The 16036-nt window shown below is 45.2% G+C and overlaps 1 protein-coding gene across 1 annotated transcript in view; it reads left to right on the forward strand.

Moving 5' to 3' along the window:
• The first annotated feature begins 2033 nt into the window (after positions 1–2033).
• Positions 2034–16036, forward strand: part of JAZF1 (JAZF zinc finger 1) — a 190757-nt gene continuing 176754 nt past the window's right edge. The window contains exon 1 of the mRNA XM_071735622.1: positions 2034–2381. Within this exon, the coding sequence (XP_071591723.1) occupies positions 2267–2381 (115 nt within the window). The 5' untranslated portion in view covers positions 2034–2266. The remainder of the gene's footprint in view (positions 2382–16036) is intronic.

Below are 16036 nucleotides of genomic sequence, written 5' to 3' on the forward strand. Positions count from 1 at the left end.
GCAACTTATTAGGGAAGATGCTTAACATTTTACTCCTCCTCCTCACCTGCTATTTATTGCATTATATCTTCATCCATATAGGCACTTGCACATACCTGATTTTGGAGCATTATTCACAAAAGCAGCTTGTGTGGCATAAGTTTCCAAGCTCATGGTCTTAAGCAGGAACAACTTTGCTGCATCAACTCATTGTGAGCAAATTGCTTCAACAACATCAGAAAGACACTGGAGAAATGAGAACAGCGACTTGTGAAGAAGCCATGCTTGAAACAGGTGTAATAAATGACAGATGACCCATATCAAACCCCTCTGTATTACTCAAATGGATTACACATTTTAATGAAATGTGTAGCAGCAGTCCTCCAACCATCCAGACTACAGGTTGTCCACAGTCAACCCTGAAAATGGACTATGGACTACCATGTGTTACCATTTCTTTTTAAAGTATAAAACCTACAATATGGTTACAGTTCTGTGATTCTCAAGACTCTCTCATGACTACACAAACTTCATTTACAAAATTTAGCTCTATGTGTTGAAGGGAATGCTTCTTCACATGGTATTTTTCTAGATAGAAGTTTTGCGGTTGCTTTTTTTTCAGTATAAACTAAATGGAGCAGATTCATACATCAAGAAAAATACCATTGGATGATGGCAAGGCATCAGAAAAATAAAGCGAATGTGTAAGAAAATTACTAAAATAACCTGCAAAATAAGGGTGTTTTCTCACACTTAATGAGAGGTTCTCTGATATACAGGGACACCTGAAACTAGCTCTAAGATATTTCATGCTTCAAGCAAGTGGGTAAATATTCATCTTTCCATTCACTAACAATCTGATTACATTTTAAGGCTTTGCTATTCTTTGGGTCCCACAGCAATACTAAGAACATCCCCACCTGCTATACAGTTAATAAAACAGGCAACCCCTTGCTTGTTCTTACACACACACTTAATTTTACATAGATGAAAAGAGCCTGGGACTGGTATGCAGCCCCAGCAGCGGGATCAGTGGTATCACTCGTATCTGTAAAATTAAGAGAGCTGTACACAGATTTGGAGGCTTTTTTTTAGTCATACTATTGCCCAAAAATCATCAGTAATATTGTAGAACCACATAAATATGGAAAAAAAAAAAAACCCGATAAAACATAAGTGGAGGGGGGGGGAAGAGCCTGCCTGACAAGTGAATTTTTTTTTCCCCTTTTAATTTTAAATAAAGCTGTCTGCGAATTGGAGCCTAGGGAGACCTTCATTAAAATCAATTAATCAGTCAGCCTCTCTGCTGAATAGCTTTCTGGAGACGAAAGGCCAAAACTGGGACTGGGAGCGAGGTGCGTGCGACTTCTGCTCACTTTGCCCTACGGCTGCGGCCTCGCACCCTTTCCACACCTAACCGGGCACGCTGCCGGTCGCCGGGCGAAGGGGAAGGGGAGGGGAGAAAGGGCTGTAACCGGCAGCTCGGGAGGGACCGGAGCCCACCTGGAGGCCGGGAGACCTCGCAGCCATCGAGGCCTGGGCAGCCGCAGGGCGCGCAGGTGCCCCGGGCCTCCGGCTCCTCATCGGGCAGGTGAGGGCTGGGACCGGCGGCCTCTGCTCTCCTGAGGGAAGGAGCGATCGCCCCTCGGTTTAGCGACCTTGGCGGGGGCTGGTTGCTTCCCGCCGATGCGGCGGAGGGGACGTCCGCGTTAGAAGCCAACTCCCGGCGGCTGGGAGAGCCCCTCGGGGCAGGAGCCGCTTTCCCGGCCTCAGCACCTACCCCAGGAGCAGCTCCCCTCGCCCCAGCGGCCGCCACTGCAGCCCCCGACCCCACGGCCGCCTGCGGGAGGCTGAAGGGGAAAGTTAGCGGCGGGGCGCGCCCTCCTCCCCTCCCCACCCCCGCCCGGTGCTGGACGGCAGCTTCCGCCGCCCCCGTGGCGTGGAGGCGCGGGTGTCCCCCGGCGGCAGCGGAGGGCGGCCCGGGTGCCCTGCTCCTCCCGCTGCCGGCGGCCGCCGCCGGGGCAGCACAGCTGTTACAGAGCCGCGCTGGTCCCTCCTCCCAGCTGCGGCTGCCTCATCTCCCCCCACCCAGCCCGTCCCTCCCCTCTGCCGCTCCCGACGCTGCTGCTGCTGCCGCCACCTCCTCCTCGTCCCCACCCCCACCCTCTCTCTCGCTCCCCATCTCTCTCCCTCTCCGTCCCGTTCCCCCCTTGCCCCCGCCTCTCCCCGCCCTGCCGCCGCCGGCCCTGGCAGAGCAGGCACCGCAGGGGGATCTCGATGTAACACCATGACAGGCATCGCCGCCGCCTCCTTCTTCTCCAACGCCTGCAGGTTCGGGGGCTGCGGGCTTCACTTCCCAACCCTGGCAGAGCTCATCGAGCACATCGAGGACAACCACATCGGTGAGTGCCCCGGCGGGGCCAGGGCAGGGGCCGCGGCCGGGGCAGGGTAGGGCAGGGCAGGGCGGGCGGCGGGGGCGCCCCGCGGCGGCGGGCGCGGGGGGCGTGGAGGCCGCGTGTGCGGCGGCGACAGCGGCGGCGGGGCTGGGGAGGGGGGGGCACAAGGTGCAGCGGGAGCCGAGGCGCGGCGGCAGCCGCCTGTGGAGAGGGAGGTCGGTGGGTGAGGAGTGGCAGAAGAGGAGGTCCTGCGGGCGACGTGGAGGGCTCCACGGGGAGGCGGCGTGCGGCGCGGCGGCGGCATGGGTGGGTGCGGGGGAGGCGTGCAGCCCGCCGGCCCTGGCGAGGGGGAGTTAGTTTGCATTGGCAGGAGGGAGCGCAGAAGCCCAGAGGAGGCGGTGGAGGAGGGAGGAGGACGGGCACAGCACGCCGCCTGCTGCTTCCGCCCCGGCTCTGGCTGTCAGGGCTCCGGGGAGGGAGGGAGCCGCCGCCGCGGCAGCCATTCCGCTTCCTCCTCCTCCCGCCGCCGCCACTGCGTCCTGTCAGCGCTGTTGCTAGGTGTGGTGGGGAGGACGGGTCGCGCTCCGGCCGCACCGGCCGCCGCAGCGCGGGAGGCGCCTCTCCGCGGAGGGACGGCGTGAGGGAGGCCGGGGCCGGCGGCGCGGTGGGCGTGGAGGGAGGGCCCGGCGGCAGCGACGCGCGGACGGGAGGTCAACCAGCGGCGGCGGAGGGGACGGCCCGCGCCGCCGGTGCAGTCCTCGGGGCCGGGCGGGTGGGCTGCGCTGGGACCCGCTGCCGTTAAGCCACGGAGCCCCAGCCAGGCCGCGGAAGGCGGGCCAGGCAGCGCCGCGCAGGACCATCACCTGTGGGCACCTCCCGCGCCGCGCAACGGCCGCCGCCCCCCGCTTCACCCGGCCGCCCGTCCCGCCAGGGGCGCGGGGGCGGGGACGCCGCCGGGCCTGCGGGGCGATGACTCGTCAGTGCCTTCCCGGCGAGGGCGCCTCATGGGCGGCGGGCGGGCGGGAGCGTGCGCAGGGGCCGCCGGGGCCGCCCCTCGGCAGGGCGGGCGGTGCCCAGGGGAGGAGGGGGCGGCGCGGCTCCCGGGCGGCCGCGGGCGCCAACTTTCCCTCTGCCCCCCTCCGCCCCTCCGGCGGGACCGGCCTCCCCGCTCTCGGACGGGCCTGAGGCGTGTCGGCTCGGAGGGTCTGTCGGCCGACGCCGCGCTGCCCTCCCCGGCTTCTGGCACAGCATCTCGTCCCTGCTCCGGGTACGGCCCCACCACCGGGCTGCCGCCTCCACCCGCCTTTGCTCTTCGGCCTCGGCAGGTGTGCTGCCTTGGCTTCCAAGCTACTTCCCCTCTGAAACTTGTCGACTTTTCTCTTTTTCCCAATAAAATACCATGCTCCAACTGTCAAAAATCGAGCTAGTTCTTTGAAGCAAACCAAGTTTTAAAATGAGGGGGAAAATACCGAGTTTTAAGTGCCGAGGGACCCGGGGCTCCCTGTGTGACACTGGTAGTATGAGGAAACAACGTGCTGCTACAGTACGGTGGAACTAGCATGCATCAGTTTATTAAGTTTTAATAGACGGGCCTGAATACCCGAAAAAAAAAATCACTGAAGCTTAAATTGCGAGTGTAACGTTACATTAATGTAATGTTATAGGTCAGGGAGATGAAAGGTGTGGTTCTCATAATTATCATGATGCTTAGTGTGAGGTAACAAAACCACATACCGCAAAACTCTGTAATTTATGACTCGTCGGGGTGCAAGCACACTGTTGTGATATTGCTGGGGTTTTTTGGGTTTTTTTTGGGGGGTTGTTTTTTTTTTTTTTATCTCACATACTGAGCTTTTCATGCACAGTAAGCTACATTGCACCGGAAAAGCTCAGGAGAAACAGTTTCCCAAAATGAAAGTTCCTAAGTAATCTTGTGTGTTCCACAAGTGTATTATCAGCCCCTGGGTGCCACAGCGCACAGGGTGTCAGGAAAGATACAGTCCAGCCCATGTGGTCTGTGTGCAGCAGGTTAATCCCTGATCAGCATCTCTGAGACTTCACTTTAGAGAGAGGAGAACTTTTATCCTGAAATACTGTAATTTCTTAATTTTATATGCAATTCTGTAGCAAATATTCATTACTTGTCTCAAAGTATTAGAGATTGAATGCACACAGAGCCAGTAGGTTGAGGGAGGTCTTCCCCCCCTTAGAATACTGCATCCAGTTCTGGGCTCCCCAGTTCAAGAGAGACAAGAAACTACTAGGGAGAGTCCGGAGGAGGATGACAAAGATGACTGGGGGATTGGAGCATCTCTCTTATGAGGAAAAGCTGAGAGAGCTGGGACTTGTTAGCCTGGAGGAGAGAAGGCTGAGGGGAGACCTTAATAATGTCTACAATTAGCTAGAGAGTGGGTGCAAGGAACCTGGAGCCAGACTCTCCTTAGTAGCTCCCAGTGACAGGATGAGGGGTAAAGGGCACAAGATGGAACATAGGGAGTTTCATTTAAACATAAGAAAAAGCTTTTTTACTATGAGGGTGAAAAGGCCTTGGAACAGGCTGCCCAGGGAGGTTGTGGTGTCCTCATCTCTGGAGATACTCAAAACCTGCCTGGATACAGTCCTCTGTGATCTTCTTTAGGTGATCCTGCTTTAGTGGGAGGGTTCAACTGGGTGATCTCTAGAGGTCCCTTCCAAATGATAATTCTGTGACATATTTAACTAAGCATGTAATTTGCCAAGACTTGCAGGACACATCTGAAACTGCACATATGATGTCACACAGTGAAAGGCTGCTCACGCTTCATCTTAAGTGTTTCACCTCAGTATGACAGCAGGTTAAACTTGACCTTGTGGATACAAGATGTGGGTATGTTATGATGCTCACCTATATCAAACAATGGAAAAATCAGTAGGGAGTTGCATCCCTGACACCGAGTATGAATGCTGGATCTCGGGTGGATGCTCAGCTTTATGGTTTGGTGCATGTGAGGTGCTCCTGGTGCAGTGTGAAGGATGAGAACCTGTGAAAACTCACCAGATAAACACTCAGCCAAAAGGTAATAAAGCTTTCTGAAGGTAGCAGGGAAATAAAGGAGTAAATGTCTGAATAGGAGCTTATGTTGGAGTTACCTTTTCAGTAAGTCTGATGAACAGCATCCATTTTTTTGCTGCCATACAGGTCTAGAAATGTGCGCTGAAATCTCTTGCTTTAAAAATTGACTGCAGTTTTTGGCATATAAAGTGGAGTAACACGCCATATAAAAATACATTGCTTTGGACATTCTGTGTGTGCTGCAGGAGTAAAGAAAACTTGATTGAGTTATACGCCATTATTAGTTTAAACTGAACTGGGCAGACAGTGTTACAGTGCAGATAACAAACTGGATGCTGCAAACAGCTCTCTGTGGGAAGGCATTTATGGAATGGGCTCTCATTGGTCTGGCTGCTGTGGTCCTACTGCTCTGCCACATTTCGTGGGATGGGCTAATAGTAATTCTCATAATAAGTGAAATGCAAGTAAGAATTTGGTAATTTTTCAGAGCTGTATTGGGTCTCTGAAAAAGTGAAAAAAAAACCTAATTGAGGGATCTTTTTCTGGTAAACCTTGCAAATAAAGCTCAACTTAGTATAAGGAAATAATATTGTGGCACTCAGAGGACAATATGGTTTCTGAGGTTTCCTTACTTACAACACGAATAATCATGTGGTAATTAAACAATTTAGTGTGCAGTGGTTTGTATTTTTTTCTCCTACATTTTAGTGGCCACCTGATAAATTACCAGGTACTTGAAAAGAATTTAAACGCAGATAACCTGGGAGAGTTGGATGAAGGATTCAGCTCTGAGGTTGCTACGTGCCCAACGGCAATCAGCTGCTTTCTGTGCTTTTGCATTTATGTATTGAAGACTTCTGAAGAGTTTGGTTAGCTCACAAGCACTGCTCTGGGGTCTTTAGCGAGGCCCGACTGGTGCCCTTTGCACCACGACCCTGTTCTGCAGGTGGAACTCTTTAAGTCTGTAGCAGTACTATCAAACTGACTCTATTCACATTGTCTGTGGCTCACAGCTGAAAATAGATATTGATTTAAAACTGTTGATTAGTGAGCACTTCTCTGTAAGCCTTTTGTACCAGCATGTTGTCTAAGCAACCTGGAGTGCTGTTACCTTCTCTGCAAATGTGCTGAGAAGGGGGGGCTTCTAATCTATCTTGCTAGGCTGTCTCCTTGCCCTTTGGTTTTGTCTGCTCTGGTCCTTGCAGGTAGTTTGGTTGACTTTTTTTGATGTCTTTTGTCTGGGAGTAAAAGGCCTCACTTACAGCTACTTGCCAGATTCACACTGTAGAATGGAAAGGACTTAATCCAGTCAATTCCGAGTACTGTCAAGGGAGGAGAGAAAAAAACCAACAACTCTGAAATGCTGAGTAGTCAGCTGTGGCAAAACAGCGAATTTTGTTACGTTTCTGCAGTCCTGGTACTGTCTTCATCGGTGATTCGGGACCCTCTGGTTCTACAGAGCGTTTTTGAAATTACGTGTGAGTATTCTTCTGGGGCATTTTCAGGTGTTCATAAAAGCCTGGAGAGTCACACACTGGTTCTGGATTTTTTTGAGGGTTCCGTCTGCTGTGATTTAATTCTCCCTCAATCTGCCCCTATTTGAACTTCATCCTTTAGAGGAGGGGGTCAAGATGCCTGAAGCTAGTTTTTAATACAAAGTTTACTTTGATGCTGAAAAGCCAATATGTATGAACTGAATATCTCAATCAGATTTTAACAATGTAAGTGTATTTTTATTTTTTTGTTTGTTTGTTTTGCTTTGTATTTATAGTCAAAGACTGTTTTTCATGACATTTGCAGCTGAGGCTGTTGCTTGTATGAGCCTCTATTTTTTCCCTCGGTTTGTAGTAAGTACTGACATGCTGGACACACCTGTGTAGCTGTATAGCTGATTTTAACAGTGCTGCTTCTCCTGAGATGCATTGAGGAAAAAGATGTGAATTAAATGAGTGTTTGGACATACAGTGGTGGGTCTGAAGTGGTGGAAGAGTGGATAGGAAGAGAATGCATTGGACTGAAACTGCAAGAAAAACTTGAAAGGGGGAAGGGGAGGGAGAAGGGGCTAAGGACAAAGGCTGTCTGTATAACAATCACACAAACCAAGATGATCTACTGTTGCTGAACACTTCATCATAACTTTGTAAGAAGTCCTGGGGTGTTGAATTGCTTCCTGTGAGGTATTTGTGTAGTACTGCAGTTGGAACTGGGAGCTGAGAGCTGTGATGCTTCTCATCAAAGTTGACTGGTGCCCAAATATTGGGATGACTCCTGCAACAGAACAGTACCAGCAGTGGGAGTGGAGGCAGCTGCTTTCCCAAGTGATAGGATTACCAGGAAAAAGAAAACTTATTTGATAAAGGAGTAGCTGCAAAAGACAGACCAAAAATCTTGTATATAAACTACTCCCCATTTGGAAAGTTCAGCTCATATGGAGGGGCAAAGAGAACACTTCTGAAATTGCGTGTCTGGTGACTTTGGCATCTGCTGCCTTCAAGGGCTTCAGTTCTTATTTCATATTAGGCAGTCAAGGGACCACATTTTGCAAGACATTCAGGTAGCTTGATAATTCATTGGCTGAATGCATGCAGCTTGCTTGAAGTTGGCCCTTTCAGTATTTTCTCAAAAATGCTAGTAAAGGTTGGGCTGTCCCCTCACTTTCATAGTAAAAGGTGTTGTGTTACAAGCTGGCTGTGTGAGCACATGCAGAAATAGCATTTGGTATTGCTGAAATGTTTGCATTGCTCCACTCTTGCGTTGCCCAAACTTTCCCCCAGCATATTGGGTAAAGTGCAATATGACACAGATGACAGCTTCTGTATTGGAGTTCAGAGTTTGCCATGTAAAACAAGCATAAGAAGATGCAACCCTTTTATGTTGCTAGTGATGATGACGAGGGGCTACACACTTCAGCATGTGTGGAAGGCCTAGCAAGCTTAAGTCTGCATGAAAACTTTTTGTTCACTTAAAGCTGAGCTCTTCAGAAGAGCATGAACGTCATCCAAGTGGTTAACTGTCATGTAGCTATTTTTTAGCACTTTGCTCTATGTGTAAATTAATGTTTGGAGTTGAGAGGGGCTGTTTTGAAGACCTGGTAGAGCTTAACCCAAAGCTTTTTACACTGAGAGTGATGTAGGAGCCAGGTATGTGGGATGCTCTGAGTGTCTGGAAACTGGAGGGCAGACTTGTGCTCAGTTGCCATGCTCTGTAATGTGTGTAGTCATGTGGCCTTGCAAAATAAATGAACAATTATGTGTATTTACCTCAGCAGTACTAATTGTTCATGGAAAGTAACTAGAAAAAGCTAATTGTGGCTTTGTTGATTTTAAGTTCATTCTCTGCCCAGTTACTTCTGCAGCTGTAATTTTTGTGATTTATGGAAAATGCATTTCACAGTGATGTGGAAGGATGCATGTTCAAAAAGATTTTGTGTATTCGCTTTGCAAGTTTGTGTGGTAAGGAAAACTTTTCTACTTCAGGGAGGCATTTCTATCAAATAGTCTTTTGACTAACAGTTCTGATCAGCACTCTCTCCTCCACTCAAAATCTTTAACAGCAGGGGTTGGGGTTATTTTTCATTTCCAAGTCTAGTTTCCTTTACTCTTTGGGTTTGAATTTAAATAGTGATATAATGTAAGCGCAACTTTTGTTAACAAATTCTAGGTTTTGTGAATCCTATGGAGGCAAATGGAATTGCCATTAAACTTTTAGTTAAAACATGATTTTGGTATGTTCATGATGATCTTATATCTGAGGTCACCAGGTATATTGAGGCTAAAGCGTAAAGTGTCTTAATGGCATAAAGTTTGAAAGATGTATTTTATGGCAAGAAAGGACTGAAAACAAACATCTGTGAACATCCTGCAAATTGATTTTTCCCTTTTAAGACTGAAGACCTCACATAAAGCCAGTAGGGATCTTGCCTTTTTCTTCTGTTGGATTGAGTGGCTTTGGGTGGGGACAGTCATAGGCAGGGATTGCTTCTCTTCTGCACCAGCAGATCACACAAATGCAAATCAGAAAATGAAAAACTGAAGGAACATCAGATAACTTGTAGCACTGGTGCAGGGCATACTTACCTTTGTGGGGAAATTGGTTGTGATTATCATGTCTGCTCCTTAGGGAGTGAGAGGGGATTTCCATAGCTCACTTGTGATCCTTATGAAAAATGTAAAATAATCAGGTATCTTCCTGTCAAATTCTCTTTTTGTCACTTCTTCATTTCTTAGGGATTTGAAAAAAGCAAGAATTGTGTAATGAAAAATAATTTGAGGGAGAGGTGATACTAGAGGATGAAGAAACATACCTGTTCAATCTGGAGAAAATTGTAATTACCATTCCTTCCTCCTGTGTAATGTAATAGAAATGCAAACAAGTAATGAGAAATATTTTGTGTCAAGCTGCAGAAGACTGACACAAAAGAAATAGGCACTGGAGGCCAGCTGCTTCCAGTGTATTCTTTATGCTGCTCCTGAATGGGCTTTTTTTCCTCATTATTTATAATTATTTTTCTCAAATAAGATGTGTGTTTCTCTGAGAATTTTATTTGTCTCTAGTAAGCACCACTAATTCAAAACTTAGATGATAAATATATCTAAGTAGCAGCTATGTACACTATGAGAAAAGCAGAGACAAAGACTTTTATGTTAATTTGAAATTGAGGTAATCAGAGAATTTATTTGAAAAATTAACTGTATTTCACAACAACAAAAAGTCCTTAGTTTTAAGGGAATATCTCTATGAATAATTTCGTAATTAAAATTAAACATGTCATCCCTGTCATTGCCTAATTCTGGCCTGAGACCTTAGCAAATACTTTGGGGCAGTCCATATGGTTTATTAAACTTATCTTTAGGTACAAGAGGCTGGAGCAATATTCTGTTCTGTAGAAGAGAAGAATATTCTGGTTTATGGTTTAATTAATTTTTTTACTTTTAATTTTTGTGGGTTTTAGCCTGAATTCTTAGGAGGCTGCTTTTTTCATCTTTGTGCCATGATAAGCAAGGGGAATAGATGTCTTCACCAAAGATCCTGATGACACTGTGGTGCTATTTGTGTCTCTGATGAGTGTCCAGGATGGAATACATTACTACTGTGCAATTTAGGATACTTTAATTAATTAAAGAATTAATTTAGTTAAATACATGTGTTGGCAGTTTGTTTTTTGTGCAAAGCTGAGTGTTTTCATTCTGAAGTGTTGGCATCACTGAAATTGCTCAACAAAATGTTGGGTTTTTTTAAATTTAGGAAATATTTGGACACTTGTAAGACTCCCTTCCCTGTCCCACCCCAAGACTACTTTGTCAAACTTCAGTAAGCTGTAAGAGTTTCCCTTCTGGAAGTACATTTTTTTACGAACTTACTTTGACAGATAGTAAATAATCAGTGCATAAAAATAGAACTGCTTAATGTCCAAGTATGCTGTGGAAAGTAGAAGTAGATGAAAAGTATCACTTCTTCGTCAGTGTGTACTATAGCCACCATCTGACTTTTCTGGGAATTAACCCCAATGGAAGCAGCAAGTGGAGCTGGAACACCAAGTATGAGATACTAAATGCATGAGATACAATTTCAGTTCTGTATGAGATTGGCATGGATACATGACTGAGAACTCACCACCTTATGTAGTAGATAAGAGTGGCATTCAGTGAAGAACAGAACACTATATTGCTATTTTAATAATTTATTTTGATGTAGTCCTGCTGTGTATTTTCGTCAGCGTGTGTATTAGTGTTTATGGAAGTGACTTCAAAATACACTGAAAGGGCTCATGTAGATGTCAGATGCTTGCCTGCTTGCAGGTGAAAACTACATACCAACTTACTGAGGTCTACCTTTGCTTTCTTTGTCTTCAGATCAAAGGGCTGACAGAGATTCAAGTAAATTTAGTGACAAACTTGTAGGAAAACCCTGAAAGTTTATAGGTCTTCCTAGCAATCCATTGGATGTGTTGCACCTTCTGTAACTTGATGTCAAGTAGTAGAGTGTCTGTTACCTTGCAGGCATCATTGATGGTTGTACTGGGTTAACTGGGTGATGTGAGAGCTTTTAAGGTCCCAGTTTTGATGCATAAAGTAACAATGAACCACTCATATACAGTCTCTCTCTCAATCTGGGGCCAGGGAGCTTTTCTTGATGTTTATTCTGTTAAACTCTTGGGATGCCTGCAGAGCCTTCCTACTGAAGCATCAGGTCTTCATGATCTGAATTTTTTTTTTAATATAGTAGAGGGGAGGGTACAGGTAAGTGAAATTCTAAGGAAAACTCTATGTAACTGCTTTTCCCCATAAATTTTTTGGACCATATTGTGAGTTTCCTGACTCTATTAATGCTCTCTTAATATGCTAGTATGAAAAAGATGGATTTGTGCAAAAAATCTCCACAGCATTGACAGTAGAGAAAGGGAAGAGATTCAGGAGTATCTTGTTTTGTGTTCTTGGGCTGAGGTTTATTAATCCAAATGCTAAGTACCCTGGGTGCAGAGTAGCCCAGGCAGTTCACAGCTCCATTGACAGTAACAAAGTCACTAAAAATTCCTTAGAACTACAAAGATACTTGTAGGGAAAAAGAAAGCTAAAAAGGTGTTTAAAATAAATTGCCGTAGTTGAGCAGCCTTTCAGGGAGGAACTAGGATGATCTGGGGTCCTCTACTGTAGCTGTAAGTGCTCTGTGCCCCTTGGGAAGACACAGGCCAAGGCAGTGGTGTGATTTTAGAAAGGCATAAGATAATGTTACTGGGGGAGGGGGGTTTGTATGCGTTTTAATTTCACAGGACTAAGCTAGGCAGTCTTCCTTTTCCCAGGCTCAGTATGAGCACTTGGCTATACTTTAGAAAAACTTCCTAGCCGTGCTGACTTCTTACACAGTCCTAGCACAGGTAACCATTGCATCTTCCTTACACCTCAGAAAATCTTTTAAATTGGCTAACTACTCCTGAACTATGTAAATACTCTTATAAATGGGAGGTGCTGACACTGTAGCTGTATCAGCCCTCATGCTTTATCTTCAGCAGCCATGCTTAACAGTGGTTCCAGATTTTGAACTTGGTCCTAGGGTGGCCTTCCAGAGAGTTAGCTACCTGTACTTAAAATCTTGTTCTTGTTTCAGCTATCCAGATTAAACCCTTTCTTGGTGGCAAGTTGGGTTGGGTTTTTTTGTGAGCTTGTGAAGAGCCTGTCTTCAGAACTGAGTGAAGCCCCTATCTTTGTTGACAGTTACCTTGAGGCAATTACTGGGGCTCTCTTTAGACCAGATTCAGAGGGGAGATAGTCTGTGTTGGACACAGTGATCTGGAACATAGTTATATGCCAGGGAGTTTTAGTGGCTTGCTCAACCTGCTTCCAGAGCCAGGGTAAATATCAAGAGCTTGTTCAGGTATGCGACAATAATTGGATGCCCAGGATAAGGATAAGGTACTTGTTGTTGTTACCTTCTATGGATATTTTTGGCTGCATTCTTGTATTGTAATATTAAGTGCTTGGATTTTAATCTATTAAAAATGTAATTACTTTTGAACAATGCTTACCTAGTGAATTTTAGCTCTGGGGCAATTTTCATATCTCTTGAGTTTGAAATCATTAAGAGATGGGTGAGGAATTCTATACCTGCTCTAGCTATACCTGAACTGTACACAAAATCTTATATTTTGAAATAGGTAGAAGTAGAACATTAATTTATAAACCAGATGAATGTTCTGGAGATATATTGGGTTAATTGATAGCTGACTTTTCCTTTTTCAAATACAAAAGTGCAGTTGCTGTGGCAGTATCACCCTCATTCTGTGTTATACCACTGACCTTAAACTTGGTGGGTGTATAGCTACAAGACCCCTTTTTTTTTTTGTTGGCAAACAGCTCAGTGTGCAAGCCACAGGATCCCTTACTATTACCAAATATTCTGGAAATGAAGGAATCCTTCTTGCCTGACCCTGCCTATATGGAACTCATAGCATTTGTATTTGGAAAACAGATGCCCTTGCTCTGTTCCCCAAGCCCCAGCCCCTTAATACTGGAAAGAAGTGGAGTTTTGCTTGCAATTATGTGTCTGCTAGAGATACTGGGTACCTCATGAATTCAAGGTTATATAATAATAGATAATTTTGCAGTTGCTTGTTGGTGTGCATAAATATGGAAGTCGTTCACTGACTGCCACTGAACTGCTTCATCCTATAAAATCTTAGAACCTTCCATCCTTATGAATGCTGATTGTTCCAATTTATTAATTTTTGATGCTCTGTGGGTAGGTGTGGCTTAGGAACAGGATACTTACACTTACTGATTCATAATCTCTAGTAGTGTTGTGTGGCTAGAACTATGGCATAGAATTAAGTATGCAGTTTTCTAGAAAGTATTTTTAATTTCTGTGGTGTAATAAGTTAAATTTAATTATGCGGCCATTGACTTGTTATATCTATAATTAGTAACAATAATTTACACTGATCTTTCTGCATGTGTACTTTTAAAATATTAACTGTAATTGAAGACCAATTGAAGACTGTTTCTTTCCAAAGCCTGCAGAAATGCAGGTGGTTAGGATAAAAAGTGAGAAATGAAGAGAGGTGGTTAGGAAGAGCCCACATACTTAGTTTGCTTTTAGCAAATTGACTCAAGATAGTAAACTGCAGAGGTAAGAGGAAAAACAAAAATTCCAGTACTTATATTTTGGGGGAGGATAGTGGTATGGGGTTAGTCATTCTTTAATGACTGAAAAAACAATATTCAAATCAGAGGAGTGGAATTGAAAGTTTTTTCTTGTGTGTGTTGACCTATGGAACAAAGATGAACCTTCACCTCTTTGTTCTGTTCTCCTGTAGCTTTACTTCCTAAATCAGGAAAAACCAACTCACCTCATCACATGCCACCTATTTCTTATCTGCCAAGCCTGACTGGTGGTAGAAGGAAAGGGATTATGAATTCCATACCTACCTGTTCATGTCCGTGAAGGAAACTCTGCTCCAGCAGTGGTTTAGCTTTTGATAAGCAGTTATGGTCAGCAGAGCGTTCTGATACAGGCACACAGAGGCCACAGGTTTTGGTTCCAAGTGCCTCAAAGTGGTTTGGGCTTTGCATTGTAAGTACCCATGTAGAAAGGCATCCTGTGGTAGAGTTGGTAGGTACCTGGTTTAGGGTTTTTAGGGAAGTCAGAAATCGCCTGCTCTTCTGTTGACTGCTTTAAAAAAAATAATCTCTAGCCAATGCCTGTGCTCAGCTACTGTTGACCCCCCTGAATTCATTCTGTTCTTCCTCCTGTTGCTCCACAGGTGAGTGGTTTATTGTGGAGCCTTTATCTCTTTGTTACTACTGGTGTTCCTCTGTCCTGGAACCACTGAACCGCTACATCCTGTAAAATCTCAAAGCCTTCCATTCTTATGAATGCTGATTGTTCCGGTTTATTTATTTTTGATGCTCTGTGGGGTAGGTGTGGTTTAGGAACAGGACACTTACACAGGCATAATAGTATGAGACACTGTACTTGTATTGTTTAGGCCCCTGTGTTAGTACTTTAACCCTACAAACACAGAAGGTACCTTTCTCACCTGCACCACGTGTGTGATGTTTGTCTGTCTTCCACACTGAAGAACTAATGCTGAAACACCAAGTTTTGAGTTTGAGGACACTCTGATCTGTGCATAATGTCTCTATTCTTTAGACTAATTAGACTAATGTCTAGTTAATTTTCCCTTATTTTCACTCCCTTCCAGAGAAAACAAAGAAGCAGAGTATAGCAAGCACTAAATGTGAACAAATCTGAACTTGAAGCAAAGCAAGGAAGGGAGTTTGTGAAAGACAAAGATTTAGTTTTTTTTAAATGAGCTGTTCAAGGGGAGGTTTTTGTTGATGTTTCTGAATGTTGAAATCTATGCAGAGTTACCTGCAGGAATAGGAAATGTTATTGTTTTGCTAGTCAAACACATCTGTAATTCACAAGCAAGTATACAAGCCACTCAACTTTCTCTTGGCTTATTTTGAGTGGTTATTTGGGGTTGTTCATGCAGTCTGCTTGAGTGGGACTCAGTACTCCTAGTAAATGCCAAAAGTATCCTTAGTACACTACCCTCACAGTCCTTATTTAATTCATCTTGAAAGCCCCTCTTGTCTGTGTTACTGAACACCTCATATTGGATCATTATAGAGTACTGTAGCTGCCTTTTCAAGCTGTCTGAATTTCTCTTAGTATTTTGAATTTCCCTTCTCTGCAGGTGACCTATCATTGTGCTGGGTTTTTTTTTTAATTTCATTTTCTGTAGCTCACCCTTCTTAAGAGCAGCATTAATAATCTGGATATAGATTGTTCCCCTCCATATTTTGACTTTGAAGCAGAACTTACATATAGGCTTGAAATTTTTGGTTTGGCTTTGCTGTTCAGGATGCTGAGAAGCAAATGCTCAATCCAGATGTCAGGTTTAAAGCACTTATTCTCAGCTACTGACTGTATGCTGAAGCACTTCTGGTGAAGAAATAAGCAGTCTCCTTCTCAGATATGACATATCCTCTTCCTCTCCTTCCGAGAATACAGTAGACTTTCTCTTAAGGTCAATTTTAAAACCATCCTGTTTGGAGACATTGGATTTATTAAATAGGAGACATTGGATTTATTAAATATTGGGCTGGTG

Source organism: Heliangelus exortis, chromosome 2 (assembly GCF_036169615.1).
Source record: "Heliangelus exortis chromosome 2, bHelExo1.hap1, whole genome shotgun sequence".
Classification (NCBI taxonomy): Eukaryota; Metazoa; Chordata; class Aves; order Apodiformes; family Trochilidae; genus Heliangelus; species Heliangelus exortis.